We start from the raw sequence: 20,448 nt of genomic DNA, 5'->3' as shown, positions 1-20,448 counted from the left end.
AATGTAAATTGAAATTAAAGGACTCTTTTTTGTTGTTCCTTTTTCACGCCCTGTTTTTTAGTCTGACTAATAGGACAAGTACTTTACTGAACAGGAAAATAAACAAGTTTTGCTAAGTCCCTGAGTTTGAAATCTCATCAGTCTGTTTGTTAAGTATAGTAAACAAAACTGCAATACTAATAGATACCTAGGTCATTGTATTTGGAGAAATTACACATTGTTTTAAGAGCTGTGTAATCCTTTTAACTTTGTCCTGTGTGCATTAATAGATCATTCCCATATATCTGAGAACATTAATGGATCCACATCCACCTGCCTTCCTTCTGAAGGAGCAGCTAGCTGTCTGTTCAAAACTTCAGCTTAACATAAACACCTGCCTAAATTAAATCTGTTGTGGGATTTTAAGAGAACCCAAATTGAATAATGGGTGTTTGTGTCTTCCTCCAAAATTGATAACATATATTCATTGCCCTATAAGAGTGTTTGGAGAAAAGAGGACTAAGAGCAGCTATGTTTGTCCGTGCCTGGCACTGTGCTCAATGCTGTGTATGCACGCACCTCATTCCACTATAGAGCAGCTGTAGAGACTGATGACACATTAAAGGGAATTAGATAACTGTCCAAGGTCACAGTGCTTGGAAGCAGCCAAGGCAAAAATCCAGTCCATATCTGATTTGTAGGTGAGTGAGTGAGGTTGCTCAGTCATGTCCAACTCTTTGTGACCCCATGGACTATAGCCTATCGGGCTTCTCCGTCCATGGGATTTTCCAGGCAAGAGTGCTGGAGTGCATTGCCATTTCCTTCTCCAGGGGATCTTCCCGACCCAGGAATCAAACCTGGGTCTCCCGCATTGCAGGCAGGCGCTTTACTGACTGAGCCACCAGGGAAGCCTGCATCTTGTAAAGATGGCTGAAATGGTAAGAATCTACCTGCAGTGCAGAAAACCAGGGTTCCATCCCTGGGTTGGGAAGATTCCCTTGAGAAGGGAACGGCAACCCACTATTGTATTCTTGCCTGAAGAAGTCTATGGACAGAGGATCCTGGCAGGCTACAGTCCATGGGGTTGTAAAGAGTCGGACACAACTAAGCAAACTAACACAAAGACGGGAGGAAGATTTGGGAAGTATCAATTATAAAAGGTGATGAGGGTAGAAAATATGTCTCAAGACTTTAAAGACTACCACCAATAAGAGATGCTTGTACTAAATGAAGTGGAAAATATATTAAAAAAATTTAAATGAATCTTTTTAACAGTAGATTAAAGTCATTTTCAAAGCTGCTAAACATATTTGCTCTTAAATTTCTGTTACTTTGGGGAACATGAGGAAGGAGAAAAATATTTTTATCATTTCAAAAACAGAGAACAGATCATAAAGCTGAGTCAACCTGTAGGTGATGGACATTCTAGTAAGCTCTTTAAAAGCCAGATGATAAGACACATGTACCAGCTTTAAAAGATTGTAATGGGCACTCATTTGAAAAGACCCTGATGCTGGGAAAGATAGAAGGCGGGAGGAGAAGGGGACAACAGAGGATGAGATGGTTGGATAGCGTCACCAACTCAATGGACATGGGTTTGGGTGGACTCCGGTAGTTGGTTATGGACAGGGAAGCCCAAAGAATTGGACATGACTGAGCAACTGAACTGAACTGAACTGAATGGGCACTCCAGCTGTTTTCTCCAAGGAGCAGTAGATTTCTTGGATTTTAGAATTGCTCTCAAACACTTGAAATAATTTTATTATTACTTAAAATGGTGCTTTGTAAGCTCAATTTTATAGTAAATATAAAAATATTTTATGTCAGAACTATAGAGAAACCACAGTATGCATCTCTGCAATTTGAGGATGGATTGTGTTCTGAAAGTTTATTAACTTGGTTAGCCAAATAGAAGTATTGGAAAAAAGGACTACATTTCTCAGGCTAGGCCACAATAGTCAGTTAAGCCAATTGGAAACAGTTTGGGGACCAAGGAGAAAAAATATCTTTAATTTGGATCCAGGTTTCCATCAGATACATTATTTTCTGCCATCATTTAATGCACATCTGCTTAGGGTGAATTCCTTGTGGGGCTTTTGGTTGGTGTTTTAGTTTATTATGCCTTCACTTTATACTTTTTGGAATATATTTTTACTGAATAGAGAATTCTAGATTTACAGTGTTTATTTAAGTATTTTAATAATTTGCCCATTGTCTTCTGGTTGCATAGAATATGCTATTGTTTTTATCTTTGTTCCTCTTAAGATTTTCCCTTTCACTGTTTCTTAGCAATTTGGTTATTGCATGCTTTGCCATGCTTTTCTTTATAATTATTCTGCTTATGGTGTGTCAAGATTTGGGGATTTATCTGTTCATAGTTTTCATCAAATTTGGAATTTTTTTTTTAGCTATTCAGTTAAGTTTTTGCTTTCTTCCTCTTTTGTCCCCCCTCCAAGCCTCAAATTCAAGACTGGTGGTTCACTTGATATTATCCCATGGGTCTCTGATGCTCTGTTCATGTTTTTCCCCCTGTTTCTGTGCTTTTATTTTCTCAGAGAGCCTATTGCAATGTCTTCAAGTCCACTGATCTTTTCTTTTGTAGTCTTGGGATGTAAATCCCATTCTGTGTAATTTGCACTTCAAGTAGTTTCATCTCTACAAGTTACATTTTCCTTTTCTGTCCTCAGCAGACTGCATTTTTATCTACCTTCTTGAGCCTACAGAACACGTTTTTAATAGCTCTTTTAATGTCCTCTGCTAATCCCATCATCTCTTTTGCAGTGTCTATTTCTATTGATTAGTTTTATTCTTGATATTAGTTTGGATGGATGAAGACTTTGTGCCCTTTACACTGTTGGGTGCTGGGTTTTGTTGCATTCCTTTATATAGTGTTGAAGTTTGTTTTGGTGGCCTGTTAAGTTACACAGGAGTCATTTTATCCTTGTGTAACTTGCTTTTCAGCTTTTATTGGGTGTATCAACAGTAACGTTTCATTTAGGCCTAATTTAGGTAGAGTAGGTCATTTTGGGGCTCACTGCTTGCCGGTAGCACCTTCCTCACCCTGATTGCTTTCCTCTGGCATTGATTTACAGATCAGTGCTCAGCCCAAATCTCAGGAGGCCCTCTCTACTGATCTCGCTTTCTCTTTATGCAGCCTCACCCACTTTGCTGTTCTGCCCTGCAGCTTCCAGCCACGTTGGCATCCCTGAACCGGGATCTGTGTCACTGTAACTCAGAAAGACCACTCTGCACTCTGTTCCCTCTCCTTACCAAGCCCTGGAAACTGCTCTGGGCAGGAAACTCACCTCATTTGTTGCCCTTCTTGTTTCCCTTCTCAACAGCAGCCATGGTGCTGTGCTACCCATGGTCCAGTGTCTAAGAAGTGTTTCATATTTGTTTGGTGTTTTTTTTTTTAAGTTGTTTAAAGCAGGAAGTAAACCTGGTCCATTATGGGTGTAAGCAGAAGTCTGTCTTTATTTTTGAATCAGAATTCCAAGGATTTGTATTAGAGGAAAAAAAGACTATATATTGCTAATTCTAGAGGGAGGCACATTTTAAAGATTCCACCCTACTGTGTTAGAGAGTGAGAATTGTATTGTTCATATTTTAAGTTCAGAATGACTTAACCTCTTTGTCCAAATGTGACTGGGTAGGTTTTTACCAACTGGCGTTTGCAAATGTATTTGGCATCTCCATAACTGTGTTTTTCATAATTCACATCAGCATATTAAAGCCTCTGAGAAATCTGATGGTTGAGAAACCTATTTGCTTAATACAGCATTTTACAAACTTGTTTGACTTCAGAACCCTTTTGTCATCTATGACTATTAGAGTATGCTTTGGAAATACTGTCATAGTCGTGAACTTTTTTAAAAATAATTTTGTTTATTTATTTTTGACTGTGCTGGGTCTTTGTTACTCCACAGGCTTTTCTCTAGGTGCAGCCTGTGGGGGCTACTCTCGAGTTGGCGATGTGCAGGCTTCTCATTGTGGTGGCCTCTCTTGGGCAGCATAGGCTCTAGGGCACAAGGGCTTTGGTAGTCACGGCTCCCAGGCTCTAGGGCACAGGCTCAGTAGATGCGGGGCACAGGCTCAGTAGATGCGATGCATAGGCTTAGTTGCTCTGTGGCATGTGGAATCTTGCCGGATCAGGGATCAAACCTGTGTCTCTTGCATTGGTAGGCAGATTCTTTACCACTGAGCCACCAGGGGAAAGCCCATCATGAACTTCTTTTGTTCCTTGTGTTCTTGGTCTTCGTTACCATGTTAGTGGCTGCATAAGGTTGCATTGAGAATATGGCTGCATAAGATTGCACTGAGAATGTGTACTATAGAACCACTTTCTTATTTGAATTTTAAAGCCACTCTGATATATCCACTATTGATGAGAACTGTGACATTGCTCAGTTAATTTATGTAGCTTTTTCTATATATTAAATTATTATCATAGATTTCTAAAAGTGAGGTTATTGGCCCAAAAACTATAAAATATTTTTATGGCTCTTGATTTATATTACCTAATTGATTTTCCAGTAAATTCTGTTAACTTCTGCATTAGTAATAGACTTTCAACATTGGGTGCCTGAGGATTGTTTTTGCTTTATTTAAGGGAGAGAAAGCATGTGCTTATCAACATGAGTTGGTAGCTGGATGAGAAGCCACATGAGTCTCTCATTCATGACTACATGAATTCATTACATTCTCGACAGAATGTAAACCTCTGCTGAAATATTATCACATCAGTTAATGGTTCTCAGTACAGCAGGCTTTTATTAGTCTACTTTTCTCTCCTCATTTTGAAGTTTTTCGAAGTATATGTTCTTTTGAGTTATAATCTCTCCCATCATAACTCCCTTCCTCTGTTTTGAAACAGTGCGACTATGAAAACGTCCCAACGACTGTTTTCACTCCTTTGGAATATGGGTCTTGTGGTCTTTCTGAGGAGAAAGCTGTGGAGAAATTTGGGGAAGAAAATGTTGAGGTAAGTTTTACTCTTCACTACTTACTACTCTTTACCCCAAAATTTAAAATAATTTCTAGCATAAAGAGAAGCTGAAAAATAGTACAAAGAACTTTTGTATACCCATTTTCCAGATTCATGTATTAGTAACATTTTGCCCATTTGTTTTATCCTCTTCATAGTCTTCTTTATCTCCATGCATCTGTGTATTTCTTTTTCCTGAACCATTTAAGAGTAAGTTGAATGCCCCTTTACCCCTAAATGCTTTAATACCATGAACAAGGACATTTTCCTATCTAAGCACACGGTTGTTACTACTTTTAGACAGTTTGCTGTTGATATAATATTGTTATCTGACCTACCTTCCATTCATCAGTTGATCCAGTAATTCTTGGTTCTGTTTTTCAAAACCACTTTTACTGGTTTTCTTTTTATTATTAATATGGTTTAAAAATACAGGGAAAAAGACTAAAAAGTACCTACATTTCTACTGTTCTATTAGCTTTTTTTTTCTACCATTAGCCTTTAATTTATAGCTAATGTTGCCAGTCACTTTATCCTATATATAGTCAAGGAAGGGATTCCCTCCTAGCTCAGTTGGTAAAGAATCTGCCTGCAGTACAGGAGACCCAGGTTCAATTCCTAGGCCAGGAAGATCCCCTGGAGAAGGAAATGGCAACCCACTCCAGTATTCTTGCCTGGGAAATCCCATGGACAAGGAGCCTGGTGGTCTAGTTTATGGGCTCACTAGAGTCGGGCCCGACTTAGCTACTAAACCACCACCAATGTCAAGGAAACTGCACATGAAGTAAACTACTTTTATATACACAAATAATGCCACACAAAGGGTCTGCTGTTTTAAATCATTTGGGAAAAAAAGTTTGCAGTAAAACCTAAAAGACCAGATTTGTGAATCAGAGTACATTTTGTAATATGAAAGTCTATTTTAAATTTCTCAACAACTTCTTTTCTATATTTTAGTAATAACACGTAATATTGATCTATCAGTAACACATTATTAGCATTTTTTCTGGTTATAAGAATAGTATACTCATAGGAAATTTTCAAAATATTAAAAAAGGAAATTTTAATTCATGAAAAGGTAACTGCTATTAACATTTTTGCATGTTCTAGTCTAAGTATTTTATATATATATAATTTTGTGTTGGTATACATAGCTTGATTTTTAAAGTGTGATTAAGTTACATGCAATTTTTTGTTGTACTTGACAATTAGTGTTAGATCACAAGCATTTCCCTCTAAAAGCACCATTTTAAAAAATGACTTGCAATATTTCCTTTCAGGGGTGCTACTATACAGTAATTTTTTGAGCCATTTTATTAGATTAATGTTTCACTATTATGAATAGAATGATGAACATCTTTGCTACTCATTGTCTCTTTCTCTGATTATTTTCTGAGGATATATTGTATCAAAATATAACTTAAATTTTAAGGTTCTTAATCTGTATTTTTTCAGATAATTTTTTGTATTTGTTTGATTAGAATTGGCATTTTTCATTATGAAGGCAAGGCATTTGAGTTGAAGAAATCTTGAAAAATACAAAGGAAATAGGAAACAATCACTCATAGACTTATGTTTATAACACAGCTGTTGTTAGTAGTTTTTAAAATCATTTTTCCCCCTGTGTAATTGTCATAATACTATGATACTATACATTCAGTTTTGTAACCCACATTTATCAAAAAATTTATATCATATTACAAGGTAAAAGAATGTTATATAACATTTAGATAATCACTGTGTTTTTAAAATATCCTGCCAACCTTGTATGTTTTGAATCGAGGCTAGCAGTTGAAGGAGAAAAAAATCTTAGTCATCCAAGACTTAAGTTTATGAAATGTCAGTAAGGATGTCTGTGTCCTTTGATCTGTCTGTCATCTTTCCCTCCTTCATTCCCTCCTTCGGTACTTTTGGTGGATAATTTCAGAGAAGGAGATGTCTTTGGAAGTATTAAGTAAGAGAAGTAGATAATTGCTATAATTGTTCCTGGCACCTTACTTGTTTCTTGCCCAAAGTTGTCATTCTTTTGAGGTAACAAGATAGCGTTGGTTTCTTTTTTTTAATGCAAGACAGAAAGTAATTACATGGCTTCTTTCTCTCATTTGCTTGCACTTTGTTGTTGTTACATAAGGTTGATTCATTGGAGCCTGAAGTATAATTAAGGGATGAGATTATGGCAGAAGGGTTGTCAACTATGAGTTTAAAGTTATTTACCTTCTGACCAGGTTCTTATATGTTCTATGAATTTTTTTGGTTAATAAAAGTCTAATTATTAAATATTAAAGAGCATCCACTGTCTTCACACCACAACTAGTGTTTGACAGACATACTTCTTGGTACAATGGGTCTAAATTGTGCTTCTGTCTTCCTAGGTTTACCATAGTTACTTTTGGCCATTGGAATGGACAATTCCATCAAGAGATAACAACAAATGTTATGCAAAAGTAGTCTGCAATATCAAAGACAATGTAAGTGCTATTCATATTTACTCCTTTCTGCTGATTTCATTTTATTTTTACTATGCAGCTCTGTTTTGATCACATGATACACACATTGCATTCTTTTAGTATTTCACCTGTGAGTCTCCCCAGCTGTGTGGACATCACACTAGGGTGAGGCCCATGATGACACACGTCCTCACTCCCCTCTGCATGAATGTGTTGTGGGCAGGCGGTCAGAACCCGTGAAGCCATTGGCTATCTAAAAATAATGACAGAACAAGAAAGGAGTAACCCAAGTTCGTACACTAAGCAGCCAGCACTAGTGAGAAAGCTGGAATGGGGGAACTCTTAATTGGGTTCTGATTTAAGATTTCATTGCTTGCTGCTTTGTGTAACAACTAGCAACAAAGACCTAAGGATAAACCCCCAGAGCTCACAGGCTTTGTTTCCATACCTACAAAGGGATGATTGGTTTTCAGACTTTTCTGACTACTGCCCCCATTTCTGTATTGTCACCCGGGACAAGTGTATGTCTGTGCACATGCTCTGTAAGTGTTGCGTGTGTGTGATGAGAACTCAGGATTTACTCTCTTACCAACTTTCGTATCTAACTGGCAGCAATGTTAGTTACATTTATCCTGCTGTACATTACACCACTGGGGCTTCCCAGGTGGCTCAGGGGTAAAGAATCTGTCTGCCAGTGCAGGAGATGTGGGTTTGATCCCTGGGTAAGGAAGATCCCCTGGAGGAGGAAATGGCAATCCACTCCTTTATTCTTGCCTGGGAAACCCCATGGGTGGACAAGCCTGGTAGGCTATAAAGTCCATGGAGTGGCAAGAGTTGGACATGATTAAGCACACATGTACACACATTATACCCCGAGTGTTTCTTTAGTCTTATAATTGGAATTTTGTACCTTTTGACTAGGTTGATCCGTTTCTCCCTTCCCGCATCCCCTACCTCTGGTAACCACGAATCTGATCTCTTTTCGTGAGCTTGTTTTCAAAGTATTAATGACTCACAGCACTGTGTTAAGTCCTGGTGTAGAACATAAAGGTTTGATTATTTGATATTTCTGTACATTTCAAATATCACCATGATAACTCTAGTTACCATCTGTCACCATTCAAGTTTATTACATAATTACTGACTGTATTCCCCACACTGTACATGACTGTATGGTGACTTATTTATTTTGTAACTGGAAGTCTGTACCTCTTGATCTCTCTTACCTTTCTGGGTTGAATCTTAATGAGAATTGGTATATTTTTAACTTAGTTGAGATCTTATTTTTCAAAAAGTATCCCTAGTGAAAATATAAACAACTAAAAGAATTCATATGTTAATAGCCTAATGAATTCATTTTTTTTCATTTTGGGATTTGAGTATAATTAAGTGATGTATTCAGAGAAGGCAATGGCACCCCACTCCAGTACTCTTGCCTGGAAAATCCCATGGACAGAGGAGCCTGGAAGGCTGCAGTCCATGGGGTCACTGAGGGTCGGACATGACTGAGCGACTTCACTTTCACTTTCACTTTCATGCTTTGGAGAAGAAAATGGCAACCCACTCCAGTGTTCCTGCCTGGAGAATCCCAGGGATGGTGGAGCCTGGTGGGCTGCCGTCTATGGGGTTGCACAGAGTCAGACATGAAGTGATGTATTGGTTTAGTAACTGCTGCTTTACACAGTAGCACAGTTGCAGATTGCTTTTTTGCAGAGTGCAGAGTTCTAGGAAAACCTGGATTCGCTACAAAAAACATCAATAGATGCATTTAATAAATGGACATACTAGGATTACCTCTAGCAAGCTATACAGAATTGACATAGAGAACAGTTTTATGTAGAGTTTTGTCTTTTTAGATACAGTTTTAATAAAGTCATTTGTATGAGTATGCATTAGATACCATGCTACTAGAGTCAAAAGGAGAGAATGTCACCCATTCACGCTGGCAGTCTGACATCTAGTAGGAGATACTTCATTTGCATACAGCAGTCGGTGAAACCTCGAAAGTTTCCTTTATATCAAGCAAATCTATTTTAACTGTACTCAGTTCTCCTGTTCTTTTTTTCTTTTACTGCTGTGTCATTTGTTCAAATGGCATTTTTTTATATAATATGAAAAATAACTTACACTACCAGTGAAAACTCATTTTAATTAAAATAACTGAGGATGGTATTGTTGTTGGATGGTATTGCTGTCAATTATTTTCATAAACAAAGACAGTATTACAAGAGATGAATGCTTGTCATTGCTCTTTTGTCATAAGCCATCTTATATAAAAGCTTGCTTCTGGTTTTTGACCATCCTTGGGGCAGGCTGTATTCATTTTTAGTTCGGTCACTTCACAGTGACTGAATGTGCTTGGTTTTAAATAGTATTTGCTTGCTAGGCTTTTATTCTTTTTGTATGCTATACTTTTTATACACAGTGTATTTGAAATTTTCAGAAAGGAATAGGGCAAGTACGTACTGCAGACTCTGACTATTAACATGTTGGTGTATTTGCCCAGAGCTTCTCTTAATGAGAGACAGACATTTACAGCACAGAGGCAGTTCATAACGCGTATGTGCTCAGTCGTATCCTACTCTTTGCGACCCCATGGACTATAGCCCGCCAGGCTCCTCTGTCCATGGAATTTTTCAGGCAAGAATATTGGAATGGGTTGCCATTTCCTCCTCCAGGGGAACTTCCCCACCCAGGGATCAAACTCTGATCTCCTGCCTTGGCAGGCAGATTCTTTACCCCTGAGCCACTGGGGAAGCTCACAGTTTATAATAGGCTATATTTACTTATTGAACATGTAAAATGTGTCAGCCATTACTTAATGATCTACATGTACTAACTTATTTAATCCTTGTATAATCCTGTGAAATACTGTGCTATTGTTATCCCCATTTTATAGACAAGGAAGCTGAAGTGTGGAAGTTAATTGTGCTAGGAGCTGGAATTCAGTCCAAGGCAACTAGAATCCATGCTGTTAACCTCTAACCTAATCATCTTTCACATTTCTTCTTGGTCCTCCACCCCCATTCCTTCCCTGCCTCAGAGGCCATACTCTCCTCACGTTGGGCTGTCTCATACTTTTATGAGACATACTGTTCATACTTTTATATATTTGCTGCCTATTATGTCCTGTAAACATCATACATCGTGGTTTAAAGAAAGGTGGTATCCTCCGCTAAATAGAAGCCTGTACCTTTTCCTTTTTAATCTCGCTTTTTGAGATCTATCCATATTTACATCTAGTGTATTTTAAGAGCTAGTGTATTTTGTGCTTTATTTATCCATATGCACAACCCCTGATTGCCAAAATGAATAAAGCAAGAGTCTAACATGAAGTGGATTACATACAGAAGGCCCTTCCTGACTCTTTTCAGGGAGCCATTGAACATCAGATAAGGCTCTGCGCCTCATTGCCTGAGCTGCCTCGTCTGTTACAAGAGGGCTGGATTGGATGGGCCAGCCCAGAGCTCGGAAAGTCTGCACAGTAGAATGCAGCAGGTTTCGCTGCTCTTGGCAGGGGTAGCCTGAGTTTGGATTTAGCGTTTATTCAAAATGATTCTCACACAGGTATTTTAGAATTGCCAAATATTTTTCTCTTGCTTTCAAAAATGTTTTCACATTGGAAGGCTCTCAGGTTCTTCTGTCTACTCCCAAAACTTCAGTTTAAATGGTTTTTTAATTTGAATGGCTGCTCTTAAATGTTTCAGCTACCACAGGTGGTTTACCTGGAGCTTTGAGACAACCAGATAGAGATGAGGGGACCACTGGACAGCCCTTTGAAAACACTTTCCAACAGCCCTTTGAAAACACTTGCCAGAACATTTTGGTGCTTACAGGGTTGCACACATTTTTGCTTTTGCAAAGTGTTCTTCCTCATCATCACCAATGGCTGGTTCCTTCTCTTCCTTCTTACTTAATATGACCACAGTTCTGTATTAGCCCATGTTGCAGTACCTTCAGCCTACACAGTTTTCAGCAGCAAGCATCAGTATTTCTGAATGGGTTTTTTTTTTTAGATTAGACTGGAAAAATATTCCAGGCTGTTAAGGAGGGAAAATTCTACATAATCGTATCACTTTTTTGTATCTTAGGAACGTGTTGTGGGCTTCCACATACTGGGTCCAAATGCTGGAGAGGTGACCCAGGGGTTCGCAGCGGCACTCAAATGTGGGCTGACCAAGGACCAGCTGGACAGCACCATCGGGATCCACCCTGTTTGCGCAGAGGTGCGTCTCCACAGTTTCTTCATTATTATTATGTTTTCTCCACACTTTCTTATTATTATGTTTTCTCCACACTTCCAATTAAGGCTAGATAGTGCCTCTCTGTGTGTGCTCAGTCATGTCTGAGTCTTTGTGACCCCCATGGGCTGTAGCCCACCAGGCTTCTCTGACAGTGGGATCCTCCAGGCAAGAATACTGGAGTGGGTTACCATTTCCTACTCTAGGGGATCTTCCCGATCTAGGGATCGGACCCGAGCCTCTTGTGTCTCCTACATTGGCAGGCGGATTCTTTACCACTACACCACCTGGAAAGCCCACTAGATAGTACTGTCGTGCTGCTGAATAGTAAAAATGATGAGAGTGATTTATATGGATATGCTTCAAATCGTTTATTTATCATGTGTCATAAATTATTTTCATGGCAATCAGCTGATGATGACATTCGTACTCAAAACGAGCGTCAATGCTAGTTATCCCTGAGCTACCTGGAGGCTAATGATGTTGTCTCCCTTGTTAGCTTTCAGTGTCAAAGGATGAGAAAGCGAAGCTTGTGAAAGAAAGATCAAGCCATTGACAGTAGAACTGGAAGCTTCCCAGTGGGGCCTCCGGGTGTCAGTGTTTGTCCACACCCGTCAGTGCTCATCCATGCGCCAGTTACTTACCGTGCTGCCAGTAAGTAGGGCTTGTAGGCCAGGCACGCGTCCACTGGAGAACCTGGAGGCCAGGGGAGGTACACATCAAAAGGCTTAGGAACGGAGCTGAGAAGTGCAGCTTGGAAGGATGTTCTCATTTCCTTTTGCTCTGTCTTTTCCCTGAGTGTCTTCCTCTATACTAATATGCACCTGTTTAGTGACCAGGTCATTATTCACAGAAAACTTTGTATATGTTGTTTTGTTCTGGGTTTTATTTGTTGTTTTGTTTTTGAAAACTTGTTTTTGTGAAGTAAAACTGAATTTCAAAAAATGATACATAAAAATTGAAAAGAGAATAGATTTTTAAAAGCTCTTGAATATTGTGCAGTGTATCTTTTATTCAGTGTCATGACTAAGACTGTCTAGGGAAGGAGAGGAGCCAGTTAGTGTCATTCTTTTTCAAAAACAGTATGTTGGATTCTTGGGGCTGACATAACGCACTGTTGCAACTTAGGCGTTTAGAAACAGCAGAAATGTCTTCTCTGAGAGTGCTGGAGGCCAGGGTCTGAAAGCAGGGCCGTATTCCCTCCAGGGCCCCTGGAGATGAGGCCTTCCTTGCCTTTATAGCCTCTGCCTCTGGCTTCATGTCGCCTTACCTGCTGTGTGTCTGGATCCAGATTTCCCTCCTACTGTAAAGGCATGGATTAGGGCCTGGCTGATCCAGCATGGTTTCGTTTTCACTTGGTTACATCTGCAAAGACCCTGTTTCCAACCAGAGTCACGACATTCACGGGCACTGAGGCCTAGGACTTCAGCTTCTCTTTCTGGAGGACTTTATTCAACCCACAACGGTGGGTATGGTTAAAGTCTAGGATACTTTAAAACAACAGTCATCCTCAACCAGGATAAAGACATCCCTTCCCAACTTGGTTATGCGAGCGTCTAGTTCTTTAATCCGAGTGTGGTTCTCAGCAGACTGGTTAGAAGGCTGACGTGAGCATGCTCCTGCTGCCTCCTCTGGCTGTGTCGTGTCATGACCCAGTGGCAACACGCGGTACTGTCTGCAGGCTGACTGCCAGCTGGGCAGAGCAGTGCGCTGGAGAAGGCAGGCGTCCCCCTGAAGTCCGGGGCCGCGGAGAGGTCAGCCAGAGGCCCGTCGCCGCGGTGCACCCGGCATGCTGGAAGCCCGCCTGAAGCAGGTGCCTCTGTGCCTCTCCATGTGTTGTTTCTCTTATAACTTTGAAGATCAGAGGTGAACATTCACGCTTTTCATAGGGCTTTTCTCTTTGTCTTGTTTCCACGGTGGCAACTGATTAATGAGATTTAAAAACTGGCTGCCGTTGTCTCCCTCTGAGTGCATTTGCTGTGCAGCTGTGTTTCTAGCTCCGTGCTGGGTGCTGGCGAGCAGCAGGGGTTTGAGTCAGAGCAGCGAGGCGGGTAAGGGAAGGGCCGGGCACACATCTGGGTGGTGGGGGCTCAGGACAAGTGCACCGTGGCGTTGGGGGCAGTTCTCGCACAAGAGGAGAAGCATGTATTCGTGTCAGCCAGTCCGAGGGAGCACCAAGTACGAGAACCCTGTGTGGCAGAGATCATGGTTTACTCGGGGACCTGAAGGCCCTCAGGACTGCTGTCGCAGTGCCACACCAGCTGTGGGTGGCTTGTACCATTTCAATAAAAGAACCTGGATGATTGCACAGCCTTTGGCTCCGAAGTAGTTCCCTATAGGAGTTGACGCATTCCTCGGTGGAGGCTTTGCTTTTTGGGGGGAAAATAGTTTCCACGGGGTTTCCTTCTGGAGTCGCTGTGGGAGGAGGAGAGACTACTGGTGTTTTGACTGAAAGCCCCTCGGTGTTGGTGACAGAGGGATTCTCAAGGCCTGAGGTGTCAGTGACGCACGAGCGTTATTCAGTTTGAGGTTGGTGTGATGGTTATTTATCCTGGACATCTGAGCGGTAATAATTGAAGAAACTGATCACATATGATTTTGAGTAGTAATTTCAACTAATTAAGTTTATCTGTAAAGAAAAAATAATGGCTTAAGAAGAAGGAGCATCAGAGACAAGACCTGTGAAATGTCTTAAATGAATTTTAGTGCCAGACAGCGAAAGTTTTGTTTCATTAATAGTCAACATAATCCCAGTCTGCAGTGAATGGGGTGGGGGGATCTTGTAAGGCTCGGAGGGGTTGGCTCAGTAAGAGACGTACATGCCTCCCATAGTGTTTATTTACCCTTTTGTTAGAGTGTTCTTTGTCCTGGGATCAAGAAGCTGCCTCTGCTTGTTTTTTTTCAAGTATATTTTTAGGACAATTGTAAATCAGGTCTGTGCGTATAAGATCTATGTAGGAATTGACCCTGTTTGTTTTTTTCCATATAGACTAACCAGCAATGGCAGTTTGGCTTCCCCTGTGTCTTTAACATGTTTCCAGTAGAAGAGAAATAGATAAGAGCTCTTTCTTTCCCTCTTCATTTCTTTCCATTTTTGATGGGTTTAGTTTTTTATCCTTGGAGAAGGCAATGGCAACCCACTCCAGTACTCTTGCCTGGAAATTCCCATGGACGGAGGAGCCTGGTAGGCTGCAGTCCATGGAGCCGCGAAGAGTCAGACACGACTGAGTGACTTCACTTTCACTTTTCACGTTCATGCATTGGAGAAGGAAATGGCACCCCACTCCAGTGTTCTTGCCTGGAGAATCCCAAGGACGGAGGTGCCTGGTAGGCTGCCATCTACAGGGTAGCACAGAGTCAGACATGACTGAAGCGACTTAGCAGCAGTTTTTTATCCACACATCCTACAAGTTCTATTTCTAAATTAATTCCTGAGAAATAAAACATAAGCTTGCAAATTCACAAGCATGAAATTGGCTTTAATGTATTCCCTTGCTCATTATTTTTCTTTCTTTAGAAAATTGGAAAGAGCATGTTTGATGGTATTTTAAATTGCCTGTAATACCAGCATCCGAACATAGCTATTTTCATTATTGCATATTATCTTGCTGTTCTCATCCACAGTCACACATTTTTTTTAAACAAAGGAGTTATATTGCTCTTCAAAAAGAGTTGTACTAGTTTATAGTGTCATCAGCTTTGAATTTGAGTGCTCGTGAAAATGTTGCAAAATTCAGTGTAACTTTTTCAGTAATAAGTTCAAAAGAAAGGACTATTTCAAGCCTTTTCACATATCTTTGTTAATAAGGATGAACTTCTTATAATTATTATTTTGGGGAATGTGAATTGTTCTCACATTTTCTTCTGGGTTCATGCTTTAAATGTTTTACTAGCCATTATTACTTGGGTCTGACTTTTTTTGCAGTTCTGCTGATAAATTGGCATAGAGGGGAAAAAAGGCGTCGTCACTGCCTTAAGGCTAAATAGACTAAGGATTTTTCTCAGTATTGTTTCTCCTTTACACAGAAGTGTTTTCCCCTCTTATTCACAAGTATTTTTGATGCTGATTCCTATTGCTTTAACTTGTAGAAGTCAAAATGGCCTGAATTTCTTGTGCTTTCCTCTTTGTATAAATCAGGAAACCAAATATTTCTTGAGAATCAAAGATGCCGCTGACCAAAGAGGGTGTCCAGGTATGCTGACAATAAGTCTTGCTTCCACTGGGGACTCTCCCAAATCAGCCATGGCTTCTTGTCTCAGTGAGACACTCACTGGCTTGCTGAAGTGAAGTGAAGTGAAAGTCGCTCAGTCATGTCCAACTCTTTGTGACACTATGGACTATACAGTCCATGGAATTCTCCAGGCCACAGTACTGGAGTGGGTAGCCTTTCCCTTCTCCAGGGGATCTTCCCAACCCAGGGATTGAACCCAAGTCTCCCACATTGCTAAACACAAAATTACTTTGTTTTCATGCCTGAGCAGTATGGATAGTCACTTTGGGTGTGGTTTTGGTTTTCCTGTATGCCTTGTGGGGCTTTGAGGTCATTCACGGATCAGCTGCAGCCCAGCTCCCATGCTGTCGTCACTCCAGGACCCAGCTGATGGGGCAGCTTCTTCTGGGGCCACTGTGGCTTAATGGCAGAGAGACAGGAGGTGCAGGAAGAGCACCTTGGCGCTCAGGGCTTGTGTTCCCAAGTGACGCTTTCCACTTCCCCTCCTTGGCCAGAGCAAGCCCCTGTCCTTGACATCCATGTCCAGTAGGGCAGGAATGTATGACATGTGTCCATACAGGGTCAGCGCAAGGAGGTGAAGGCACCATTTGTTTTGGAAACAAAATGATCACAGTAGTGTTAACACGAAGAAGGATCAGATTTGACAGAAAAGAAGCAAGATACCTAAGACTTACTAATTGATGATATATCAACAGTGGTGGAAATAGAGGAATTAAGAATCAATTCCAAGCGCATGGCCTGAGCAGCCAAGTAGTGGTGATGCCGATCACTGGGAGGAGCTGGGTTAAGGGAAGACAGGGTCAGTGCTGGACAGAGTTAAGTCTGAAGAGGTGTGGGTCTGGTCTTACTGTCGTGGAGCTCAGGAGAGACGGGGGCTGGAGAGGCCCAGCCTCAACGGATCTCTCCAGCTGATTCAATCTGCCTGAAAGGGAGTAGTCGACTGAAGGAGATCATGATAAGAGTGTCTAAAGGGAGAGAGGATCAGCTCAGGAGGGGGGGACACACACGGGGTTCTAACCACATTATGAGGCTGTCTGAGCTGGGTGGGCACAAGGGTATTTGGAATAGTACACTTTATTGCTTTCTGTGTATCCAGAATATTTCATGGTGCATTTCTTTTAGAGAATTAATAAGCAACAAGGGAGATTGTTGTAATCACTTCATAAATCACATGCTAATAATAAGTGCTTTATTAGATAGAGCCTACATTTTCTCTGCTTTACATTGGTGAAATCCTTACCTTGGTCGTACTATCCTCTGTTGTACACATTTTAAGTACTTGGCCAAGTCATCCTTTGTACATATGGTGTTATCTCAGCTGCTCTGCTAACTTTCGTCCCAGTGTCTGAAACTCTCGTGTTGTCTCCACCCCTGCAGGTGTTCACGACTCTGTCGGTGACCAAGCGCTCCGGGGGAAACATCCTCCAGACCGGTTGCTGAGGTTAAGCCCCAGTGTAGATGCTGCCGCCTATACTCCAAACCACCGATGTGTTTCTTGCCCAAGTCCAAGGCGAAGTGCTGTGAAAGGCTCTCGGGTTTGGCACCTGCGTGTCCGTGCTTACACTCCCCGAGGCCCCCTTGGATCTCACGGGTGGGAGATGATCCATGGAAGGCAGGCAGCATTGCATTGGGGTTACCGTGATGTACTCAAAACTGGCTTTTGGCAGAGCATCAGAGTGATGCATCCATGAAGTCACCAGCCCCAAGCCCCTCGCGGTGGGTGGTGATGGAACCGTCAAAGCAGTTTTCTCTTGGTCTTTCCTTTGTGGGTTTTCTTACGCTCACCGTCAAGCTTTTTAATGTTGGTTCTTTTTTTCACTTTTTCTCCTCGGTGTTAGTGATACTAGAGATGATAGCAAACAATTTTGGTTCCAAAGCAAGTCATGGCTACCATGTGCAAATACAAGCGACTTATCACCGAAAACGCATGGGGAAGCTCCCAGGCTTGTCCCGGGAGAGACCGCCCTGTGGCCCAAGTCTCCTCCCAGAACCAGGGAAGCACGGTTGGCCAGTTTGTTCACGTGCCACACCACTGGTGATTGTTTTTAGCTCTGTTTGGAAAAGGCAGTGGCTACCCGGCCAGCCTATCTGAAGGAGTCTCCACCACGGAGGACTCGCTAGTGCAGTGTGGTTTCCACGTTCTTCACTATGGAGGCAGATGTACACCTGAAAAGGGGAAAAACAAAAGACGTCTTTATTTAGCCTGTTGTGTGCTGGTCTAAGTGAGCTGAGATCTGTTGCAATGGAAAACATTTAGCGCTTATTTAAAACTGTTTTGGGGAGTAGCTTTTGCTTTAAGCTGAAATCACAAGATACCAGAGCTTTATTTTTCATGCGTGCTAGGTATCTATCCCTTTGAGAACTATATTCATAGGAAAAAAAGGCTTTCTACACTTGACAGTTTAACTCTTGTGGTAATTGCTTTGTTTTTAAAAGGAAGCTGTTAATATCATAATTTATTATTTTTGAACACAGGTGGATGTGAAGGATTTTCATTTAAAAACCAAGTGGTTTTGACTTTTTCTATTGACCGTACTTGGTGGAATTTGGGCAGAAGTGTTTATGCTCTGCTAGCATTCCAACTCAGATTATCACAAAGAGGTATTAACCCTGCAGTTAGAGATTTCCAGCTACAGCTACTGACAATGCATTATATCTAGGCCGTTTCCCCTCTACAGAAGTAGGCTGTTAAACATGCTGTGGACGGCAGGCCTCCCACCAGCAGTTCTTGTAGGCCCCCAGCCCTCTTTTTGGGTCTTCGCTCTGTGTGTGTTTCTCAGCCACAACACTGAGCGGTCGATTCAAAGTACATTTCTCGATCACCTCAGGGAACTTGGTGTCTGCCCAGCATTCGGTCAGCAGGGCCCCTGACCTCGCCTGTCCCACGGCCCTGCCTCACCCCACCCCATCTGGTTGTGTGGAGAGAAGGGAAAAGGAAAAAGAGAGGGGAATTGAGGCAGCTGACTGTGTTCGGTTTTATTTATTATTTTTTTAAATTTTTTATTTTCCCCTCCAAGTCTGCCAATTTCTGAAACTAGAACACAGGCAGTATAGGGTGATCAAGCCTAATCATGTTGTGATTCTGTCTTCTTCGTGGAATGGAATATTCTGCCCCCACAAGAAGAATCCCACCTTACAGACTTGTCTCTGTAATCGCCCGGTGTATTGAAACTCATTAAATTCCATGTATTTTTGTTATAAATCTTCTGGAAGAAAGAAAAAGCAATGTGAAACATTAAAAGGTATTAATATCCACTGTGTTGTGCCTTCTTACTGAATGGTAGTCCCGGGCTCGTTTGCCTGAGAACTGAATGGATGTCAGGGCTCATGTTGGTGGTGCTGAGAATTCGGTGCTCAGTTTCACTGATGCTGCACTGCAGGGCCTGGTCGACATGCGAGGTTCATAGTTTAGTCTTGTTGACCCCTTGCCGATGGCAGGTAGCGTGTGAGACTTCTCAGCCTCCGTATCTGGGGCTTCCCCAGTGGCTCAGTGGTAAAGAATCTACCTGCAGTGTGGGAGACTCAGATTCGATCCCTGGATCAGGAAGATCCCCTGGAGAAGGGCATGGCAACCTACTCCAGTATTCTTGCCTGGAGAATCCCGTGGACAGAGGAGCCTAGCAGGTCACAAAAGGACATGACTGAAGCAACTTGGCACTTAGCATGCACATATTTGCACCAGCCAATTCTTTGTAATGAATCTATTACCTGTATCTATCTACCTACCCATCCCCTACTGGTCCACTTTATCTAGAGAACTTGGACCAAAACAAACAGATCTCACCTCTGAAGGTGTGTGTGGTCAGGTAGGGTAGGTGAATGTACTCAATTACTCCTTCATCTCCTCCACAGATACTAGTTACCAGGTACTGTTCTAGGCAGGAGAGTTTAGCAGTCCACAAGAAACATTAGTAATCCTCGTCAAAAATTACATAGAAGGAAACAAGCAAAAATAAATAGGTCAATTGTTTTGAATGTTAGATGGTGTTAAGTTCCCTGGAGAAAAACCTAAGCAGGGAAGGGAAGAGCTCTGTAGGGTGTGGGGAGTGGAATTTTAATGAAGGTGGTGGAGGTAGACCCCATAGAGAAGGTGACATTTGAAGACAGAAGTGAAAGCAATCCTGGGGGAAAGCATTCCAGGCAGAGGTCACCAAATGTAAAGGCCCTGAGGCAGAGAAGGACTGGGCTGGGGAGATGTCAAAAGTGTAGCATGGTGGGTGAAGCAGAGAAAGAAAGAGTCAAGGTCAGAGATAACAGGAAGGGGCAAGTCAGGTAGGATCTAGAATGGGAGCCATTGGAGGGCTCTGAGCAGAGGAGGGTTGACACCACTCCCCGGTGGCCAGGAGCACTGGGGTGGCTGGGCTGAGGGCAGCCTGAGGCTTTGCGCCAGGTGGAGGGCGCTGCAGTGATCGAGGGGAGAGGGATGATGTTTTAGCTGAAGGTGATAGTAGAGCAAATAGGACAGATGGAGTTAATTTGAGAGTAGAGCCAATAGGACGTAGTGTGGGATAGAATGTGGGGTGGGAGAAAGAAGGATGATTCCCCCGTTTGGGGCTTCAACACTG

At 41.8% G+C, this 20,448-nt stretch overlaps 1 protein-coding gene across 2 annotated transcripts in view; it reads left to right on the top strand.

The window, feature by feature from the left end:
- Nucleotides 1-19,138, top strand: part of TXNRD1 (thioredoxin reductase 1) — a 62,329-nt gene extending 43,191 nt beyond the window's left edge. Inside the window, exons 12-15 of one of the 2 annotated variants that reach the window (XM_040234831.1) lie at nt 4,853-4,960; nt 7,336-7,431; nt 11,502-11,636; nt 17,261-19,138. In XM_040234831.1, the coding sequence (XP_040090765.1) occupies nt 4,853-4,960; nt 7,336-7,431; nt 11,502-11,636; nt 17,261-17,323 (402 nt within the window). In that variant the 3' untranslated portion in view covers nt 17,324-19,138. The remainder of the gene's footprint in view (nt 1-4,852; nt 4,961-7,335; nt 7,432-11,501; nt 11,637-17,260) is intronic. The other variant, XM_040234832.1, reaches the window with a different exon arrangement.
- The last annotated feature ends 1,310 nt before the right edge of the window (nt 19,139-20,448 follow it).

This window comes from Oryx dammah, unplaced genomic scaffold (assembly GCF_014754425.2).
Source record: "Oryx dammah isolate SB20612 unplaced genomic scaffold, SCBI_Odam_1.1 HiC_scaffold_29, whole genome shotgun sequence".
NCBI classification, from domain to species: Eukaryota; Metazoa; Chordata; class Mammalia; order Artiodactyla; family Bovidae; genus Oryx; species Oryx dammah.
Note: the sequence above shows the minus strand (reverse complement) of the source record. Positions and strands in the feature narration are given on the sequence as shown.